Here is a 22183-nt window from a genome sequence, read left to right as displayed (position 1 = left end):
ACAACGTATATTTGGAGCAATTTTAATTTATTAAAAATTGCATCAATTAGAAAAGAAGGCATCCAAATTGGAAAAGAAGTGAAATTGTCATTATTCACAGATGATATGATATTGTACAGAGAAAACCTTAAAGACTCCATCAAAAAACTACTAGATTTAATGAATTCAGCAATGTAGCAGGATACAAAAATCAACACTCAGAAATCTATGGCTGCTTTATACACCAATAATGAACTCATAGAAAGAGAAACTTTAAAAACATCCCATTTACCAATGCAACAAAAAAATTAAGATACCTAGGAATAAACTGAACTAAGGAGGTAAAAGATCTGTACTCAGAAAATTACAGGACACTGAAAAAAGAGATAGGAGAAATAAACAAATGAAAGAATTATCCAGGTTCATGGTTTGGTAGAATCAGTATCACTAAAATGTCCATAGTACCCAAAGCAATCTATAGATTCAATGCAATTCCCATTAAAATACCAACGGCATATTTCACAGACCTAGAACAAGCTCTCCAAAAATTCATATGGAATTTTAAAAAAGACCCTGAATAGCTGCAGCAATCCTGAAAAAGAAGAACAAAGTAGGTGGGATCTCAATAGCAGATTTCAAGCTGTATTACAAAGCCACTGTTCTCAAAACAGTCTGGTACTGGCACAAGAACAGACACATAGACCAAAGGAACAGAACAGAGAACCCAGAAATTGACCCAAGCCAGTGGTTGGCAAACTGCAGCTCAGAGCCCCATGAAGCTTGAGAGCCCCGGTTTGCTGTACTGTTGACTAATGAGTTTGCTGACCACTGACCCAAGCCATTAGGCTCAATTAATATTTGACAAAGGAGGCAAGAACATATAATGGAGTTAAGACAGTCTCTTTAATAAATGGTGTTGGGAAAATTGGACAGATACATGCAAAAGAAATAAAACTAGACCAGCAACTTATACCATACACAAAAATAAATTCAAAAAGTATACAGGACTTAATCATAAGACGGGAAACCATAAAATCTTAGAAGAATTCATAGGCAGCAAAATATCAGACATATATAGTAGCAATATCTTTACAGATACTGCTCCTACTAGGACAATGGAAATTAAGGAGAAAATAAACAAATGGGACTACATAAAAATAAACAGCTTCTGCACAGCAAAAGAAACCACAAATAAAACAACAAGAAAGCCCACTGCATGGGAGAACATATTTGTTAATATTATCTCTAATAAGGTTTTAATTTCCAAAATTTTCAGGGAACTCATACAACTTTAAAAAAAAGGAAGATTAACAATCCAATCAAAAAATGGGCAAAGAACCTAGACAGATACTTTTCAAGAGAGGACATACAGAAGGCTGAAGACATATATGAAAACATGCTCAAAATCACTAATCATTCCAGAGGTGCAAATCAAAACAAAAATGATGTACCACCTCACATCTGACACCTCACATGGCTATCATCAACAAATCAACAAATGACAAGTGTTATTAAGGATGTGAGAAAAAGGAACCCTTGTGCACTGCTGGTGGGAATGCAGACTGGTGCAGCCATTGTGGAAGACAGTATGGAGTTTCCTCAAAAAATTAAAAATGGAACTCCCATTTGACCCAATAATCCCACTTCTAGGAATATATCCCAAGGAACCAGAGACAACAATCAGAAAGGATATATGCACTCCTATGTTCATAGCAGCAAAATTTACAATAGCTAAGATTTGGAAACAGCCTAAGTGCCCATCAGCAGATGAGTGGATTAGAAAACTGTGTTACATCTACACAATGGAATACTACGCTACTGTAAAAAAAGAAGCAACTCTTACCATTTGCAACAGCATGGATGGAACTGAAGAGATTATACTAAGTGAAATAGCCAGTAGGAGAAAGATAAATATCACATGATCTCACTTATTTGTGGAATATAATGAACAACATAAACTGATGAACAAAAATAAAGTCACAGTCATAGAAGCATCCAACAGACAGTCCAACCGAAGGGAAGGCAAGGGAAGGGTAAGAGAAAAACCAAAGAACTTGTATGCATGCATACGAGCATAACCAATGGACACTGACAGTAGGCGGGTGAGGGCATGTGCTGGGGGTGGGAGCAGCTGGGCAGAGGTCAATGGGAGGGAAAAGAAGACTTATGTAATACTTTAAACAATAAAGAATTTAAATTTTTTTAAAGTGTAAGAAAAGTAATAGACAAACAGCAAAATGCTCAGATATACATATAAGGTGTTCATAGTAGTTATCCTTGGAATTGAAATTATGGAGTGATTTTTGCTTTTTCTTTATGGTTTTGAATATTTTTTCTTGGTCTCTATTATAATGCCTGATATACAGCAAATACTCTCTAAATATTTGTTGCATTAACAAATGAACTGACCACATATTACTTAGGACACTAGGAAAATTATATATTAAAAGTTTAAATAAATATATTTAGACAAACTTTCCACTCATGTTATAATGAAGAAAACATGTGAATCAATTTCATTCTGTCTTAAATATCCTATTTGTCAGGATGACTTAATTTTACAAAAGGCTTTCAAAATCCTCTTACTCAAAGTGCATGATTCACTGAACATGACTTAACCATTTATACAGTCATTGACTATTTGTGACAAATTCAAACAGATATTCCTCATAAAGCCTAAAAATGTACCCTATCCTTTCTGGAGAGAAAAAGACCCTTCAAAACAAAGAATACTTTGTAGAAGCTCCTAAAAATAAGGTCTCAGTACCCTAAGAAACATCTTTAATAATTCTTGACTCAGACAATGATTCAAACTATTATTTAGCAAACCAGTTTATAGCCAAAATATTCGTTATGGTTTTTACTGTATGTATTATAGAACTTAGTGATTCAAATGATAAAATTTTAAAGAAACCTATGAACATTACATCTTCATTAATCACTATGATTCATATCTAAAAGCAAGCCAATCTAAAAATGTTTCATTTTACAATGTTGCCAACTGAGTTAATTCAGTAAGATTTTCAAACCAGTTTCCTCAGGGATTCCATAAAGTTTTGATTTGAATTTCATTTTTAAAATATAGTCAGCTTTTAAAAAAATATATAATAAAAAAATGTATGCAATCAAAATATAGTGGGCCAAATTTGAACACAACAAAGATCACTCAAGCATTAATTTGTGCCACTAGGTTTCTACATATCTCAGAATAAAGCTCCTGCCATCCCTGCTTAAAAATGTCATACACACTACATATATAGTAAGGTTAAAAATATTTTGACAGAAATAAATTGAATTTTAAGGCTATTGTAAGACGGGCATTGACAAACATGCCCCTGATTTAAAATATCTGTGGTTCATTATAATTATCTTGACTATTTTTAGTAAATGTTCAAAAGTAAATGTATAAATATGAACATACAACCCACCTTTAAAAAAACACATAAACTTCTGAACCTGACATGCATAACGGATGGCGACATGGAATCATGGAAGTATTTCAGAAGGAAGGTGAGGGTGGTGGGGAATGATTAACCAGGGAACTTACATGCACAGAAGCATAGCCCATGGACACAGACAATAGTGTGTTGAAGGGCTGGGAGGGGCGGCTGTGGGATGGAAGGGGTCAATGGGAAAAAAAAGGGGGACATATGTAATAGTTTCAACAATAAAGATAATTTTTTTTTAAATTAAAAAGTTACTTGTTCCATTACTATCATCCTGAAGATTACTGCTGCACCTGGTTCTGTAGTAGATGTTCAATTAATATTTATTGAATTAATGCATTATTAATCATTAGAAAAAGTGAAAACAAAAAACTCAAACAGCCTTCAAAATGTCTATGTGGAGTCCACAATAAATATTTCTTAACAGAAATTTTTATAGTGAAATAACTAAAGAGTTCTCTGAAACATAACTATAACAAAATTTCTTTAAATGCAGGAGATATTTTTATGCTAACTTAATTAAATAATGAAAGATAAACAGAGTCTGGAGCCATGGCAAATACAAGGTAATGTCTGGTAGTGAGCACATCAGTAAAGCCAAAAGAAATCACAGAAATTATGAATAACTCAATAATGGCTACTCTGAGATAATTCTGTTTTACTGCCCCTGTATGTTAAATACATTCAATTTGTATTAAGTTAAATATGCCCTGGTGTTATTCTAGTGAATATGCTACATTTCAGAGTAAAAAGATTTGGCAGATGTAATTAAGGCTATAAATTAGCTGACTTGAAAATAGGGAGATTATCATGAGTAGACCCAAACAAACCCTTAAAAGCTTCAAACAATTCACTTACTTCCCAATGAACTAGAATAAATTTCCTTACCTTGGTTTATAAGACTGTGTAACCTTGCTCCTGCTCTCACTCCTACTCTCCTCCCCTACATCTCCCTCCTTTTCCTCTTTCTTATGTCTGTTCACTGTGATCTAGTTCATAAGTCGATGTTTAACCACTGACCCATGCTAGCTGGGCCCAACTCCAAAATCATAATAAAAAATCTTAATTACCATAGTTCTAATCGTGGAAGCATACCTCTTATCCCTCTAGCTCACCCAACTACCTCCAAATGCAATATTCCTTTACCTCACTGCGTTCTTGAATTCCATGCTCTCATCATTTTTCAATATCATCTTTGTTATCCTCCTTTGGCTAGCATTAACCATTCCTGTTCAATCAATCAAACCTTTCATTCCTTTCTCCTATTACATTTCGCTGTTAAAACTCCAATTCTGATTGAACTGAACTATTATTTCACTTTGCATGCCTGCATCAGAACATTTTATTATTTAGGAAGGGGGGAAATCAGATAACAGGACTGGATGGTATCACTTTAAATTCACAAATATAAACATAAAAGGACATTTAACACTGCCTGAAGACACTACTGTTTTTCTTAGAAAGTCTGTTTTTCCAGTCTCCAAGTTAACTTCTTCATATTGGTTTTCTCTCTTCAAAGCTGTAATAGATTTATGTTCTTACCTATAACACTCTTGAGTTGAAGTCTACTGCATTCCATTAGAGAGAAATTCCCTCATATTTCCTCACCAAGACTATACTGTTTTCTTCCTATTAAAATGAAAAACAAACAAAAAACACACCCTTGCTTCTCACTTGAGCAATGGGTTCCAACTACTCTTGTCTTTTCAAGAAGTCACCTTTTATTAGCTCCTCTCTCTCCTGTATAATCATTTTCTCCTTTTCTACTGAATCATTTCTATAAACACACAAACATACTCCAGTGTCAGTCATCTTTACAAACTCCCCACACACACACATACATACTAGATATGACCTCATTTCTCTGTTCTATTCACAGCAAAATTTCTTGATCTAGTAGCCTTCCCTTACTGACTCAATTTTCTCACCTCTAACTCACTCTTTAACCTACCTTAATTCTAAACAATTTCTTGACATCCAACTGTCCAGATCACCAATGATTACTATGTGGTTAAATTCCACTGCATTTCAACTTAGTATAACAAACACTTTAAGTAATATTAAAAAAGCGCATCACTTTTTTTTACCTGAAACAGATATTCTCTTGGCCTCCATGACATATTCTCCTGGTATTACTTTATCCTCCAATACCCTTTAATGGTTTTGCCTCTTCATTTGTCTTCTAAAAGATGGAGTTTCTCAGGGATTGTGCTAGGACTGCTTTCTCTCTTCAATGTTTTCTCACCTAGTCCTAAGGCTTTAAACATCATTTATATGATGCTAAATCTCAAATTTTTATCTCCATCCTGACCATCTCTAAATATCCAACTATCTAGCTGATATTTCACTTGGATGTGCGAGTTATTTAAGACATTTGATTTATAAATCTCTGCATCCTTCCTACCAGATTTAAATCTTTCACATTCTTACTCCTCTAAAGATCATCCTCAAACATATCATATAGGCAATATTTTTCTCAGTTTTATCATATAGTGGCAACCTTATTCTTCCATACTATTCCAGCAGAATATGCCAGCACCTTACATTTTTTATTACAGCTTTAACTCATTATTTTGTAAATGAAAGATACACATTTCCACTAAGATTTCTGAATGACAACTGGACCCCAATAATTAGGTTAAAGTATCAACATCTATAAACAAGGAGCCAAGATCTCACTAATGTGTTATAGCTAGAGAATGTATCCTACAATTTTTAAGAGTAAGATAGCATTAGTATCTTTATACATTCCCAGTTTATGTGGGTTTTCTTCTCATCAGACATCAAACATAATAAAAAATAAATCACTGCAAAATGTTTGGCAATCAAACAAGCATTTTCCTGAGTAGTGCATAAACAACAAAAAGGTGTGTAGCGTTCTGAAGGCCTTGGGCTTCTTTTGCATAAATTCACCTTGAAATCACCCCAAACACCAAATATAAGAATACTTATCCAATCCTTATTTAAATTGGAGGGTGGAGAATGTAGTTCGGAGGTACCACAACCAATATCTAAGAAATTCTTAATGATCTTTAAATCTATTAGCTATTCCAGCATTTGTATAATGATTTCCCATGCTGATTAGAGCTGACCTGTGTAACTATTAAGATATTGAAGAAGTGTGTTACTTCTGAGACTAGGTCAAAAAGACATTGTGGCTTCCACCTTGGTCTTCTGTACTGTTCACTCTGGAGCCAGCTACCCACCGGGTGGACTAAATATGCTAAATGTTAACGGAAGAACAATATCATTCATCCACTGTCTGAAGTACTTAGTCTAACACAAGAACTGTTTCATGGGGGATATTACTGAAGTGAAAAATCTTCAGGAAACGTAACAGTGGAACTCAGGAACATATGCTGAGGTTGAATGTCAATATCAACTGAACTCTGAATTTAGTCATAGATAGCAAACTTTAAGAGTTAAACACTAAATTTACAAATTGAATTTAAGAAGTATAAAAGTAATTGCATTTGTAATGACTATATGGATAATCAAGACACATTAACACTTACCAGGTATTAATAGTTACTGATAAATCATCTACTAACTTTGCCCTAGTATCATATGACTGAAAAGCACTTCAGGAAACTATGAAGAGGGAGAGAGCTGGATTTTCAGTTTAATTTTCTTTTTTAGCCTCTGTTTTCACATGTTTAAAATGGGAAATAAGTAGGAAAGGTGAGCACATGAGAGACCTAACGATATCTAGGGTCTCTTCCAGTTTTAAAATTCTTTGTCAATTCATTTCATCCTTCAATTTTCTGAAGGTAAGTGAGGAAACCTAAATTAAGAACTGCTTAAATCTAACAAAGCAAGGAAGTAAAGAAACTATAAATAACAAGAATTTTCAACTTACTATTTTCTTTTAGTTGAGAGAAAAAAGAGCCAAGTAGATATATATAAGAATTCTACGTTTTCTTAAAAGAGAACTGCTTTTGCATTTTGTTGATGCATAAATGTAGTCACAAAGTGATGGGTATGATTAACTAAAGTCAAATGTCTTTAAAACAAAAATATAATGGGTATGTTATATTAAATTTTCTACACCCCCTACCCATAGAAGAATGTCAATTTATGTAAAGACTGCTCCAGTTTAGTGTGCCAGTAGGATTTCTTTTTAAAAAAATTAATATATTTTTATTGATTTCAGAGAGGAAGGGAGAGAGAGACAGAAACATCTATGATGAGAGAGAATCATGGATTGGCTGCCTCCTGCAAGTCTCCCACTGGGGATCAAGCTCACAACTCAAATGCCCTTGACTGGAATTGAACCTAGGGACCTTTCAGATCGCAGGCTGACATTCTATCCACTGAGCCAAACCAGGGCAGTGGTCAGCAAACTGCAGCTAGAGAGCCACATGCGGATCTCAAGCCGTGGTTTGCTGCTCTGCTGACTAATGAGTTTGTCAATCACTGAGCTAAGGTAAGATTTCTTTATTTATGTCTTTTCCTCCTATTAATCTCAGAAATCAAATGCAAATTATACATTTTTCTTTTTCTTTATTGATTAAGGTATTACATATATGTCCTTATCCCTTCATTGACCTCCCTCTACCTCCCTCCACTCATGTCCTCACTCTCCTGGTGTCTGTGTCCATTGGTTAGGCTTATATGCATACATGCAAGTCCTTTGGTTGATCTCTTCCCCTTCCCCTTCCTCTCCCCTACTTTCCCTCTGAAGTTTGAGTGTCTGATCAATGCTTCTCTGTCTCTGGATTATACACATATTTTAAATACACGTGGGTAAAGAGATTAAAGATATTCTGTCCCTGAGATATACAAACAACTTTAAAAAACACAACATTCACATAGCATATAGACAGCAGTCACATTAATTATTGGAAATCAACCTGCTTCCACTCAAACATACTAAAGAACAAATTCGATTTCAGTCCCTCCTCGGCTAGTGCATTCTCCTCCCTCTTCACATATCTCCACTTCAAAAAGGTTCACGTTATATCCTCTTTGTTCACTGGCAATTCCTATACCAATGTACTACCTGTACTACAAGTATTTATGTCTATGCTAGCCAAATAAAATATCCTCTGTCCCCTCCCCTTGGGACTTTGCAAAGTAATAGGAATTTATGTGATAACACATGCGTAAGTATTAAAAGGAAACAGATTAATGTTTATATTCCCCAGGAATCTCATTTGTACTAAAAAAGAGCTTAAACACAAAGGAATGATTAATGTAGAAATGTTAAAATCCTCTTTGAACAAGTTAGTTAAAATATATATATATTTGGACTTCAACTTGTAGAAATAGCAGACTAGGAAATCCAGAACAATCATTCTGAAGTCAATTTTAAAAGATAGGCAAAATATTAAAAGAATCTTCTTAACATCAAGTAACTACCAAAGAGTAAGGAATAAATTACCAGCTTAAATCCACCAAGTCTTGAAACCCAAAAGGTGAGCTTAGATTTTACCTTCTGTGGGTTTTCCAACAAAGAAGCAGCACTTACGAAGCTGAATTTTGTGATCTGTTGCCTGTCTTGCAGGACTGGGAGACAAAAGATGAAATTTAGGATCTACCAAAGATAAGGACTGTAGTAAAAACACCTTTGGCATTGGGCTGGGACTCTAAAGAGAGGCACCCTAAGAAGAGTAAGAAGAACCAGAAGGTGGCCTAAAAAAGTAAAAAATTTGAAGTTGGATCAAGATGATCTTATATTCCCAGGCAATAGCAAATGAAAATCTTCTCTAGAGAAAAAGTAACTTCATCTTATATATTAAATTACTTCTACAACAGAAAACAGAATCATACCAAGAGACTTGACAATATTGGAATTATCACTACATTCAATGGAATAAAAGACAGCTTAGTTTAACTATTTGTGCTTAGAACTAAAAACTATAAAAAGTGACATGAAGAAAAAACACACAAATAAACATATAGTACTAAAAGATAAAATAACCTAAGAATTTATTGGATGGGTTAACAACAGATTAGTAGAACTAGGTGAAAACACTTTGAAATTTTAAGGTAGGTCAGACCAAACTATCCAGAATGAAAACTAGAAGGACAAAAAAGAAGAACAAAAAATGGGGTAAAAATTTGAATAAGACAGTCTAACATACTAAATTGGAGTTCCAAAAAGATCAGAAGAACATGGAATAAAAGAAATATTTGAAAAAAATAATGGCTAAGAAATTTCCAAGACTCACAAAAGACACCCATCCACACATTCATGAAGCCCAAAGAATCCAATGCCTAACCACAGCATAGTAATAGAACAGAAAATCAAATATAAAAATCTTTAAAAAGAAGCCAAAGAAAAATAATAAATAATTTTAAAAGGAAAAAGAGACACAAAGACCTGAGGTCTCAAAAGCAATGGAATGTGTTAAAATAAAGTAATCACCAACACAAAATGTACTGAACTAAAGTCACTCCTAACCTAGAATTCCATACCTAGCAAAAATATCCTTCAAAAGTGGGGTAAAGATGTTTTCAGGTAAACAGACTAATTTAGTTCTAAAGGGCATGTTTCAAATTCTTCAAGATCAAATAAAATGATCCTAAGTGGGAAATCATAGGAAACAGAAAAACATGATAAATACATATTTTAACCGAGTGGTCGACAAACTCATTAGTCAACAGAGCCACAGTTTGCCGACCACTGCATTAACCTAAACTAAATATTGACAGCATAAAACAGTAACAATAACGAGGGGAAAATAAAACAATTATTAAATGCACAATGAGCCCTAGCCAGTTTGGCTAAGTGGTTAGAGCATCGGCATGTGGGACTGGAGGGTCCCGGGTTTGTTTCCAGTCAAGAAGGAGTATATGCTTGGTTTGTGGGCTTGATCCCCAGTTGGGGGCGTGGCAGGAGGCAGATGATCAATGATTTTCTTTCATCATTGATGTTTCTCTCTCTCCCTCTCCCTTCTTCTCTGAAATCTATAAAAATATATTTAAAAATAATAAAAATAAAATGCACATTATATAAGTAGGACTGTGAGTAAGTAGAATTAAAATTAAAGTGAATCATCTGGGAAGAGGATAAAAGTATTGATTAACATCAGACTTTATAAGACTCATATTGCAATTTCTCAGATAACTAGTAAAAGAGAAAAAGAGGTCATAATTTCCAAATAATAATGGGGATAAATCTGAACAATAAAATAGTCAACTTATCTAATGGCAAGAAAGGAGAGAAAAGGGAACAATTATTAGGGCAGATATAAAGTTCATAATAAGATGGGAGATTTTAATCCAGCCATGTCACACAGGAGACACAACTAAAACACAAGAATACAGAAAGGTTGGATGCAAAAGAATGGAAGAAAAATATACATTGCAAACCATAAAAAGAAAGCTGGTACTGTTATATCAATCCCAAACAAAGCAGCCCTTAATAGAAAAAGCACTGTCAGAATAAAAGAGGAACACTTCATACTGGTAAGTCACCACACATTTTTAATAACTACTTTACTCTCAAACATCTAAAGCAAAAGTTGAGAGAACTACAAGGGAAAATAATAAAATCCATTATCAAATCTACAATCATGATGGGAGATTTAAAACACCCTGTTCTATAACTGATTGATATAAGAAAAGATCACTAATGATGCTCAATATTTTAAATACAAGGTTAACAAACATGACCTAATGAATATAGAATATTGCACTCAATAAACGCAGAGAGAAAAAAGGCAATACATTGAAACATAGTGCATATCTCAAATTTTAAAGGTCTAAAATCACAGACCTTTGAAAAATAGAATGTGTTCTCTGATTACACTGTAATATTAAAAATCAAAACAAATTTAAAAATAACTTGAAAATCTCCATGTTTAGAAATTAAGAGATATAATTTAAATTTCCAAACTAATACAAAAGTCAAAGTAGAAACTAGAATTAGAAAATATTTTATAACATGAATTATAAAAACACGATATATAAAAGTTTGAGTATTATAACTAGCTAAAACAGTGCTTAATAGGGAAATGTTTAGCAATGTGAACTAATGTCCCTAAAACATTCAATTAAAAAAAATTTAAATGTTGAAAATATTGAACAGTAGTGAACTACAAGAAATTAACAAAGGAACAAAAGAGTAAGCCCCAAAAGTAAAAGAAATAAAGAGCACGAATCAATACAACAGAAAACAAGCATACAATGAAAAGAATCACTAAGATTCAAAATTTGGTTCTTTTCAAAGACTACTAATCTCTGGTGAGACTGATAAAAGAAAAGAGAATGTATTGTACATATAGCCAATATCAGACAGGGAGAACAGCACTGGGATGGTGAATGTTGGTGTTCCATTTCTTGACTCGGGTAATGACTTCATGTGTTTTATGTATTATTTGCAATATATGTTGAAGCAATCCTTAGAGATGATAAAAAGGCTGACCTAGTCTATCACTCAAGTGCAGCCATTGTGTAGGTCCTAATTTTTGCTCCATTATGATTCATTTCAAACCAATTAACATATATTGGGCCTATAAAACATTGTGCAATCAGACAACATGCCTTATGAACTTTAAAAATGTTTGTATACTGCCCTGGCCAGTTTGGCTCAGTGGATAGAGCGATGGCCTGAGAACTGAAGGGTTCCAGGTTCAATTCAAGTCAAGGGCACATGCCCTGGTTGCAGGCTCAACTCCCAGTGGGGGGCATGCAGGAGGCGGCTGATCGATGATCCTCTCTCATCATTGATGTTTCTATTCATTAACGTTTTGATCTCTCTCTCTCCCTCTCTGAAATCAATTTTTAAAAAGTTTGTATCCTATAATACAGTAATTCCATTGTCAATGAACCTATCTTAAAGGTCAAAATAAAGAGGAAAAAGAATTTAAAATGTGCTAAGATGTTCACTGCGTACATGATTTTAAAAATGGGAAACAACTAAATAACCAACTACAAGGATTTGTTAAAAATAATTCCTTCAATGGGATTACTATACAGTCAATAAAAATAAGATTTACAAAATATTCTAGGAAATGTATACAACTAATGTTAAAAAAAAAAAAAGTAGACACATATAAAAGGGAGGAGAAAAAGGCCTAAGCACAGAAAAAGAGAGAAAATGGAAGTGGGAAGAAGGGAGTAGTGGAAAACTATACTGGTTTTTTTTACATGATGAGCTTATGGATGTGTACTTTTCATTGCATTTCCTGAATTTTCTTTTAATGACTATTTAATAGTAGGTATATTACAAGAACTGAAGCAAATAATTATAAACTTAATGTATCCTAAATATAGAAAGTAATTACTTCAAACTGTACTTTTAAATTTTTTAATTTTTATCTCAATATGGTATTTATTAGGCAAATTATTTCCTAATATTTAAATTATAAAAATTTATGATATGCTAACTTTTAGAGATAATTTCTAATTATATAATAGTATTTAAAATAATATAATTTTAAAAATAATTAGATCTCCAAAGATATATCATTTTCAGCTTACTTGCCTAATCAAGAGATGGGAGGGTAAACTTCCTCCTGCTTTTTTAATATATTTTATTGATTTTTTACAGAGAGGAAAGGAGAGGGAGAGAGCTAGAAACATCGATGAGAGGGAAATATCTATCAGCTGCTTCCTGCACACCCCCTACTGGGGATGTGCCTGCAACCAAGGTACATGCTCTAGACTGGAATCAAACCTGGGACCCCTGAGTCTGCAGGCCGACACTATCCACTGAGCCAAACCAATTAGGGCTCCTCCTGCTTTTGATGGCTGTGTGAAAACCTGATACAGGGAGCAGAAAGAGCATGAGAAGACAAGCCTGTGCACAAAGTCAGCACACTAAAGATAAAGATGGAAAGGACCTGGATTCTTGATAACATTGTACAGTTCAATTGATTAACCATGAAATCCTCCAACCCTGGACTTTTTTTTTTTTTTTTTTAATGTGAGCTACTGTTTAAATCCTGGGGCCGAACTAATACAAAATGTATTTAAGATCTGACAACTGATTGAAAGTAGGAGAACAACCAAGATGACTAAAGTTTCAAGACTGGGTGGCTGAGAGAAAAGGTGGTTAGAAAAGAGAAATTAGGAGAAAGAGGAACACAGATACACACATGCACACCTAGGTGAGGGTAGGTGAGTGAAAGTCGAATTGATTCAATTTGGTATGGCTTAAGCTTACAATGGCACATGTAAGATAGAGATCTACTATACCAAGCAGTTAAAGTGGGAAGCAGAGTTACAGAACTGAGAATCAGCCACACAAAAATGATAATTTATAGCATTAAAAAAATGATACAGCCCTAGCCGGTGTGACTCAGTTGGTTGGAGCATCATCGTCCCCTACACAAAAAGGTGGCAGATTCAATTCCTGGTCAAGGCACAGGTTAGATCCCTGCTCATAGTGCTTATGGGAGAATACCAATCAATGCTTCTCTTTCACATCTCTCTCTCCCTCCCCCCTCTCCTCTCTCTAAAAATCAATTAAAAAAGAAAAAAAAAAGATAAAATTACCAAGAGAACCTAGTGAAAAGCATAGAGACCCTTGAGAATACTGTCCTCAAGGGTCTCTAATTCTACCTTACCCTCATTTAGATGGAATGTAACCACTGGTTAGGCCAATCAGAATAATTTCATTCCTCCTGACAAAGATATTGTGACAGACATGGCAGCATGATCTCCTTCGTTTATTCAATAGAAGTTAAAAATTCTCGGAAAAGTGTAGAAGAGAAGCCTTCTCTCTCCCTTTGGAAGTAAATAAAGAAAGCTATAATAATAGAAACATTGCTGATAGCCATCTTTTTCCTAGGAGGGAAGCCTGTCTGAGCATGAAGTCCAAACAGGTGGACCAAACTGAGAGAATAGCAAAAAATGGAATCTCAGCCCTGATGACATAAGCCTATGAACAAACTATTCTTTAAGCCAATTTTATCTGTACTTTTCCCAATTACGTGAGCCAATACATTTCTTTTGTTTTTATTTTTTAATTTTTTAATTTTTATTTATTTTTTTAAAATACATTTTTATTGATTTTTTACAGAGAGAAAGAGAGAGGAATAGAGAGTCAGAAACATCAATGAGAGAGAATCATCAATCGGCTGCCTCTTGCACACCCCCACTGGGGATGTGCCCGTAACCAAGGCACATGCCCTTGACCGGAATCGAACCTGTGACCCCCCAGTCCGCAGGCCAATGCTCCATCCACCGAGCCAAACTGGTTTCGGCCATTTCTTTTGTTTTTAAACCCAGTTTGCATCCTAACTGATGTAGGGCAGGGAAGAGGTATATTTAAGGGGAAGAGCAAAGTCAAAACAGTTCAGAAAAGGTGAAGAAACTTTCAAAAGTAGGATAATTAGGAACTACAATGCAGAAGAACCAAGATATCAGATCATTTCATTCCTATAGGGTAGGGGTGTCGAACTCAATCAGAGAAGGGGCCAAAATCTAAAATCCAGCCTAAATTGCGGGCCGAATGGTTTACTGAACAGTCATAAACTGACAATGTCATAAACTGACAGCGGAGTGCAGTGATGACAGCGCGGTGCGGGCCACATTGCAAGGCCTGGCGGGCTGGATTTGGCCCGCGGGCCTTGTGTTTGACACATGTGCTATAGGGTATATTTCAGAAATGGTCTAGGAAGCCAAGGTTGACTGAGCAAAGGCCATTAGATTTGGGAATTAGGAGGTCATAAATGACTTTTCAATAGCAGTATCAGTGCTGAAATATAAAGGCGGTCAGAGTGCAAAGACTGACGTATTTATTTATTAAGAACTCCATCATGTACCAAACACTTGGATGGACATTTAACATGTGTTAAACTCCTTTAATTACAACCCTGTGAGGTAAGGATAACATTCTACTTTATAGATAAAGAACAGAGTCTGAGTAGTAACTTGCCCAGCCATGTAGCCACTAAGTGGTTTTAACAGCCTTCAAAACCCAGATCTACATGCCTCAAAAGTCAATGATCTTTCTAGTGTATCAGGTTAGTGGATGAAAAAATGAATCTTTAAAGAACGAAAAATCAGTGGCATGTAGGCTCACGATTCAGACTAGCTTCCTTGAACCATGCAGCACACAGCACTGCATTAGGCAGCCCTGAAAAAGTTATAAGCATGTATGTAGGCTAGGGAGGAAGAGACTGGAATGATAATGGACAGTCCCAGAGAAAGAAAGATGGGGAGGGATGATCATGGACATATCTAGAAGAGGTTGCTCTTGAAAAAAAAAGGAAGGACATTTCTTCCTCAAAGATATGGGTAAAGAAATGAGACTAAAATGGAAGAAAGGCAAATAGAAGGAGTATATCTCAGATGGTTGAGATTTCTCTCAGTAAAGGAAGAGATCAAGTTATTTGCTTTAGAAACCTTTATGAAATGAGACAAAAAGGAACACAATCAACACTAACTATCCATCAGAGAGCAGAGAGCAGAGCACAAATTGAAAACTAATGTCCTTATATAACTGTCTCTTGCATTCTTCAGGATGTCTAATAAGGCTTATTCAGGATTGAGGACTGGAAAAGTAAACCTTCAGAAAGTAACCCCACCTCCAACCCCCTCATCAGTAAGGACTTAGTAAAAACTGACCACCAGGGGATCCTGGTTCAATGAGCGGAGAGGCAGAGGGGTTCATAACCAGAGGGTGAGAGACAAAAAATAGGTCCCATAAGAGTGGAAGAGTGAGAGATTTTGATTGTTTGTGGGTTAATAATGTCTTTCCACACAATGCTTCAAATTATTTTGCCAAAGGCAACGGCGAGACATGGATTGGGGTTCAGCAGTCCACTTCTCTCTTCGGAATCGAGAGGCAACCATCTCTAACAACATCCAATGCTTGCTTGTGGAAAAGTGAAGTCTAGCAACAAACCAATGAATGAACTATAACCCATACAGTCAAACATAAAATAACCTCCTTTTTAAAAAAAATATATATTTTATTGATTTTTTACAGAGAGGAGGGGAGAGAGTAGAGAGCTAGAAACGTCGATGAGAGAGAAACATCGCCAGCTGCCTCCTGCACATCCCCTACCGGGGATGTGCCCAAAACCAATGTACATGCCCTTGACCGGAATCGAACCTGGGACCTTTCAGTCCGCAGACCGACGCTCTACCACTGAGCCAAACAGGCTTAGGCAACCTCCTTTCTTTTCAACTGAAAAATTCTACTCTAAATTTGAGAAATTCATTAAGAGGTCATAAAATCTACAGCAAAGGAGAAAACACCATGTGTCGCGAGGCAGAACGAAAAGTAAACAAATAATGTCAAGCCAGTTATAAAAACTCACATGTTAAAGATTTCTGGTGTCAAATTCCAAAAGGGCAAGGATAGTTTGTACCTCAGTAACCTGAAAGCACCCGGCATAGCTTAAACAAACTGATATGGCTCAGTTTCATGTTAACAAAAAGGGTCCCCTTTGCAATCATAAAGCACAAGCTACCATTTTTATTATAGTGCCGCGTTTACAATTTTGAGACTCAACAAATGGTCCAACCATAGGAAAAGATTCAGGGCGATCAGCCATGACAACTTGCTCCGCTACCACCACCAGGATTCTGCAGTTTGCACTTACTAACTCCGGCACCGTACCAGGTTATTTAGGAGCTTCTCGTACCAGTAATTGACTCCCCTTTGCCCCAGTAAAAAATAAAGGAGGGAGAACGGATACTGGCACGGACTAAATTTTATAGACTATCTCAAGAATTAGAAGGGTTGTTCAGTAATAGCCACAATGGAGAATCCAAGAAATCTGAGAAGCTGAAAAAGCTTTTCTCCATTTTATCCCTTTCTAAATAGAACAAAAGGCTTGTACAATATGGATTCTTCCGTGAGTAACTTAAGCTCACAATGAATAAAAGAGTAAGTCCCTTATCCTCTCTTGTGCCATTGCATGTTCTTTTACATTCATAGGGCATTTAAAAAAACAAAAACCACAAAACGAGCACTTCTCAATTCTTTCACTAGATCTAGACAGTTTACGCTCCACCTCAAAAGTGAAGGGGCTAAAGATTTACGATAGCCAGAAAGAGATTAATTCAGACGAATAATCACTTGCCATCACAGGCACCATTCCTCTGTTCTGCAAGAGTTCAATGGGCCACGGAGTCAAAGGCTCTCCAGTCATGCCAGTCTCCTGGGGGCTTCATTTCCTCATCAAGAGGAACAAAATTCACTGGCCTCCGGAGAAGCAAGCCTTTTTTTTTTTTTTTTTTTTTTTTTTTGTAACTCTATATGCCAGGCTATCGGGCAATCTTTCCAGACAGTTAAAAACTTTTAAAGGAAACAGAGGGTGGAAGTGAGGAAGATGGGGGGGAGGGTGGGGACGGGCGACCCATCCACCTAACGCGGGAGGGACCGCTCGTCGGGGAGAGGGTCCCACCGGAGCCCGGCGAGGTGCGAAGGGCGCCGGGACCCCCTCCCGCGGGGTGAGGATGGAGGAGCCGCCGAGCCAGGGCCAACGGGAAGCCGGAGAGGGGCGCGGGGCAGGGAGGGGCAGGGTTTGGAGCCCGCGGAGCCGCAGAGTCGGGCCGAGCTCGCCGGTGGGGGGGTCCGCGCCGCGGCGGGGCAGAGCCGGGGAGGGAGACCCCGCGGCGCCTGCAGCCTCACTCACCTGCCAGACGTCCGCCCCGCGGCCGGGGAAGCACGGACCCGCCGGGAGCTTCCTCTCCTGCGGTTCGCAGCCTCGGCCGCCGCCGCCGGAGCCCCAGAACCCGAGAGTGGAAAGTGGTCCCGAAGCGGGCAAAGCGGCCTCCGGACCCGAGCCCCGGGAGGCGTACATAGGGGGACGCGGGGGCCCGGGAAGACAGTTCGTGGTTCCCCTTCCTCACCGGTGCCCGACCGCGCTTCCCGGGAACAGCATCGCGCCCACCTCGGCCCGCTGTTCCCGGGCCTTCGCCCGCAGCTCCCCCGCAGCAGCGGCCGGGTTTCCGGCGGCAGCACTCCGCCCCCTCGCTACTGGGCCTCCGCCATCTTGGTGGGGGCGGGACGAGCGCGGTGCGCCTGCGCATTCCGAGAGGACTGTAGTGCGCAGCCGCGGTGGCCACTGAGCTTTGGCCCTTCGGGCCCGCTTCACCCTCAGGTCTCGTGCACCATTGCCCAGACCTGCTCCCTTCCTGAATCGCGCCGCCGCCAAAGAGCCCCTTCCTTCCGCGCACCCCACACTCAGTTTTTTCTGCAAACATCTATCCAGTGCCTACTGTTATGTGCCAGGCCCCCTGCTAGGCGCTGATGGTAGAAGGGTTCATAAAAGGTGGCTCCAGCATGGAGGAGCTCCCATTCTAGTGAAGAAGAGGGAGATGAACGAATAATCCCCTAAATTCCAGTTTTGTAGCTCTCCCCCGTTTTAATTCAGAACATACCCTTTTAAAGGAAGTCTTCCCCGTTTGTCTCACAGATGGACCAGTTCTTTGCCTTGCATTACCTCTAGGAAGGCAAAGAACTGGAACAAATAATATTCTTTGAGTTTCCGTTATATACTAGATAATTGATGCAAGCTCTAGATTTATAGCAATAAGAAATATAAGCTCATGAGACTTAACATTCTAGTGGGAAAGAATAGACAATAAAAGGCTATAAGTGTCGAATGACCGGGCACTTAGCATATTAGCCTTTGGTATATATAAGTGGCCATATGAGGAAAGACACACACAGGGAGAAAGCCATGTGATGACAAAGGCAGAGATGGAGTTACAAAGCTACAAGCCAAGGAATACCAGAGACTGCTAGCAAACCACCATAACTTGGGAAGAGGCAAGCAAGGATTTTCCCATAGGTTTCAGAGCGATCATGGCCCTGCCAATACCTTGATTTCAGACTTATAGACTCACTCCAGAACTATGATACAAAAAATGTTTATTGTTTTAAGTCATCCAGTGTGTGACACTTTGTTACATACAGTCCTAGAACACACCATCTTCTGTGTGTGGCAGGGCCTGAAACAAAAGAAAGAGATGGGAGTGGACAGTGATGAGATCAAAGCTACTGCCCAATTTGGCAGCAAACCAGCTATAGACCTCAGACCAGGTTCTTATAAGACCCCACTGACCAAGTTTCCTCATCTGTGTGAACAGGGACAATGATAGCTGCTCTGCCTACAGCAGATCTGCAGTGAAAACTACAAGTAAAAAAAAGAAAGAAAAAGAAAAAGAAAACTGCAAGTACTCCTCCAGAGGTGCTGTGACCAAGACAGCCTGACAGCTACTGAGAAACAACTTTGCCAAGGGTGGGGTTCCTGCTACGGAGAGTTTTACAGTCTGGTTGTGAAGAAAGGCGCTTTCCTATAATAAGATAACTAGCACAGGCCAAGTGCCAAGTGTGTGGTCTGGATTTGATTCACTATTGATGTCAAAAGCAGGAAGGATCACTGTGGACTGGGGTGCATGAGGGAGACTTCATGAAGAATCTTAGCAAAGAAGGAATCTATTAGGACAGTGGTTCTCAACCTTCCTAATGCCGCGACCCTTTAATACAGCTTCTCATGTTGTGGTGACCCCTAACCATAAAATTATTTTCATTGCTACTTCATAACTGTAATTTTGCTACTGAATTCATTTGGTAATGAATCGTAATGTAAATATCTGTGTTTTCCGATGGCCTTAGGCTCTACAGCAGCGGTTCACAACCTGTGGGTCAAGGATATTGGGAGGATTAGGAGGATACTGGATACCTGCAGGATCTCCAATGGAAACACGCAACATAAGGTGTGGACCTGGTCCCAAGAAGCCACCACTACAGCCACTGCTGGATACAGACACCGAAACTGGGACCACCAATACCACTTGATGTAGGCACTGGATGATGCCACTGCTGCCCTTGGAAACTAGGTACAGTCACTGTCACTGTCACTACTCTCAGTAGGAAGAAGGAGGTTCACTATGACTTCACCACCCTAACATTTGGTCCCAAGCCTGGGGGCAAATGATGGAACTATCCAGTCATATGTTAACACTCTAGCTCAATGCTGTCCAACAGAAATATAATGCAAGCCACATATGTGATCCTAAATGTTCTTGTAGCCACATTAAGAAAATTAAAGAAAAAAGTAAAGTTAATGTTTATTATATGTTATTTAAATCAATATATCCAAAATATTATAATTCAACATGTGGCACTAGATGTATGGGACTAGTGGTATCAAATTTGAGTGCACAGGCCTAGTTGATAAGGAATCCATGAAAATGAGAGTGTGGTCTTTTGATTTCCATGGTGTGATATAGGTTCTGCAACAATTTCCCAAACACAGGAAGAGGGGTCAGATGCAATCTTGTGAATGGAAGATAAAGTCAAAAGGAGACCAAGACTGGATTTTAGAGAAAGAAAAATGGTGAAGTAAGGACTTTTATTATTTATTTTGTTGTGTATTGACTGTGAGCCACTGAAGGTTTCTGAACTGGGGAAATACCACACAGATGTATTGTAGATAAAACTAAAAACATTGGAATTGTGTTTAAAGTGCTGAGTTTTAATTGTGTTTAATTGAGTTAGAAGTCCTGGGTTTTAGCTATGCTTTCTATCTGTGCAGGCTTAGGCAAGTTGTGTGTCTGGATCTCTCTTCTCATCTTCAGAAATGGGGGTGATGGTATCTATCTCTCAGGCTTGTTGTGAAGACTAAATGAAATAGTGTATGTGAAAATGAATACCACCTAGCAAGCACTCAATAAATGTTAATTAAATCTAAATGAATCTGAGTATCTAGTTAGAGATGTAGATAAACAGCTAGGAAGCCGAACTATTTCCCAAAAGCCAAGAGGAATATTCTAAAGGAGAGAGAGAGAGAGAGAGAGAGAGAGAGAGAGAGAGAGAGAGAGAGAGAGATTTCATATATCTCAATTTTGCTCAGCTTGGACAAGTTAAAATAGGTACTTACAATGTCTTGAACTGGCAGTATCCAAACAAACAAGATCAACAAAGTTTGATAATTTTAGAAGCTGGATGATGTGTACCATCAATATCCATTACACTGTTCTTGTTACCTTTGTATATGCTTGGAAATTTTCATAATAAATGTTTGTTTTTTAAGTCATTAAGAAACTTCTGCTTCAAGATGGTGAATTAGGAGCAAGCATTTACTTCCCTTCTCTTTGTATCCCATTAAATGTCAGCAGAAGGGCTTGATTTTTGAAGGTTAAGCTCCAAGGGCCTCACTTGCATGGGCTCTTTCCAAGCTCCTAAAAGTTCCTTAGCGATATGTTCACATGTTTTTGTAAAAACTGCAAGTATAATCTATTTCAGCCACAAATGGTTAAGGGTGTTGTTTCTTTCTACTCTGACTTCCACACTGTCACAGTTCTCCTGGTGTCAGGTAGTATTTCAGGGGCTGTCATTTTGTGAATCCAGATAAAGGAAAGTTGAATTCTAGGTACAACTAGTTTGAATTTGCTGGGAGGATATTTATATGATTCACAGTCACTTCTGTGGGCAGTATCTATTGCTAATCTGGAATAGCTTTCAGGAATACTCACTCCTATAGCCTAGCACTATAATACAAAGGTACAGGGCCAGAGATTGTATTGTAATATGGACATATTCTAAGCTCCTAATATCAGAAATATGGACAGAGTTGGAAGCTAGTCTGTAAAAAAATTCTTCCAAATTTTACGGTTCATAAATAAATTAAACCCAATTTCTGAAGAAGATTCCCCAAATATTATCACAATCTTTAAAAATTACAAGTTATTGATATTACTAATGACAAGTTGTCAAGGTTAAAAGAAAACTACCAGTAATAAAAAATTTGTGATCAACCACACTTAAGAAAGAGTAACTTATCTTTCTACTCAGTCAATACAAATATAATAAAACAAAATTATTGTCATATGAAAAGATA

The 22183-nt window shown here is 37.6% G+C and overlaps 1 protein-coding gene across 1 annotated transcript in view; it reads right to left on the bottom strand.

The window, feature by feature from the left end:
* Positions 1-18346, bottom strand: part of APC (APC regulator of WNT signaling pathway) — a 92444-nt gene extending 74098 nt beyond the window's left edge. The window contains 3 exon segments of the mRNA XM_084882812.1: positions 17969-17992; positions 17995-18069; positions 18071-18346. Of these exon segments, the coding sequence (XP_084738938.1) occupies positions 17969-17992; positions 17995-18069; positions 18071-18136 (165 nt within the window). The 5' untranslated portion in view covers positions 18137-18346.
* Positions 18347-22183: the final 3837 nt, after the last annotated feature.

Source organism: Pipistrellus hanaki (assembly GCF_964339955.1).
Source record: "Pipistrellus hanaki genome assembly, chromosome: 4".
NCBI lineage: Eukaryota > Metazoa > Chordata > Mammalia > Chiroptera > Vespertilionidae > Pipistrellus > Pipistrellus hanaki.
Note: the sequence above shows the minus strand (reverse complement) of the source record. Positions and strands in the feature narration are given on the sequence as shown.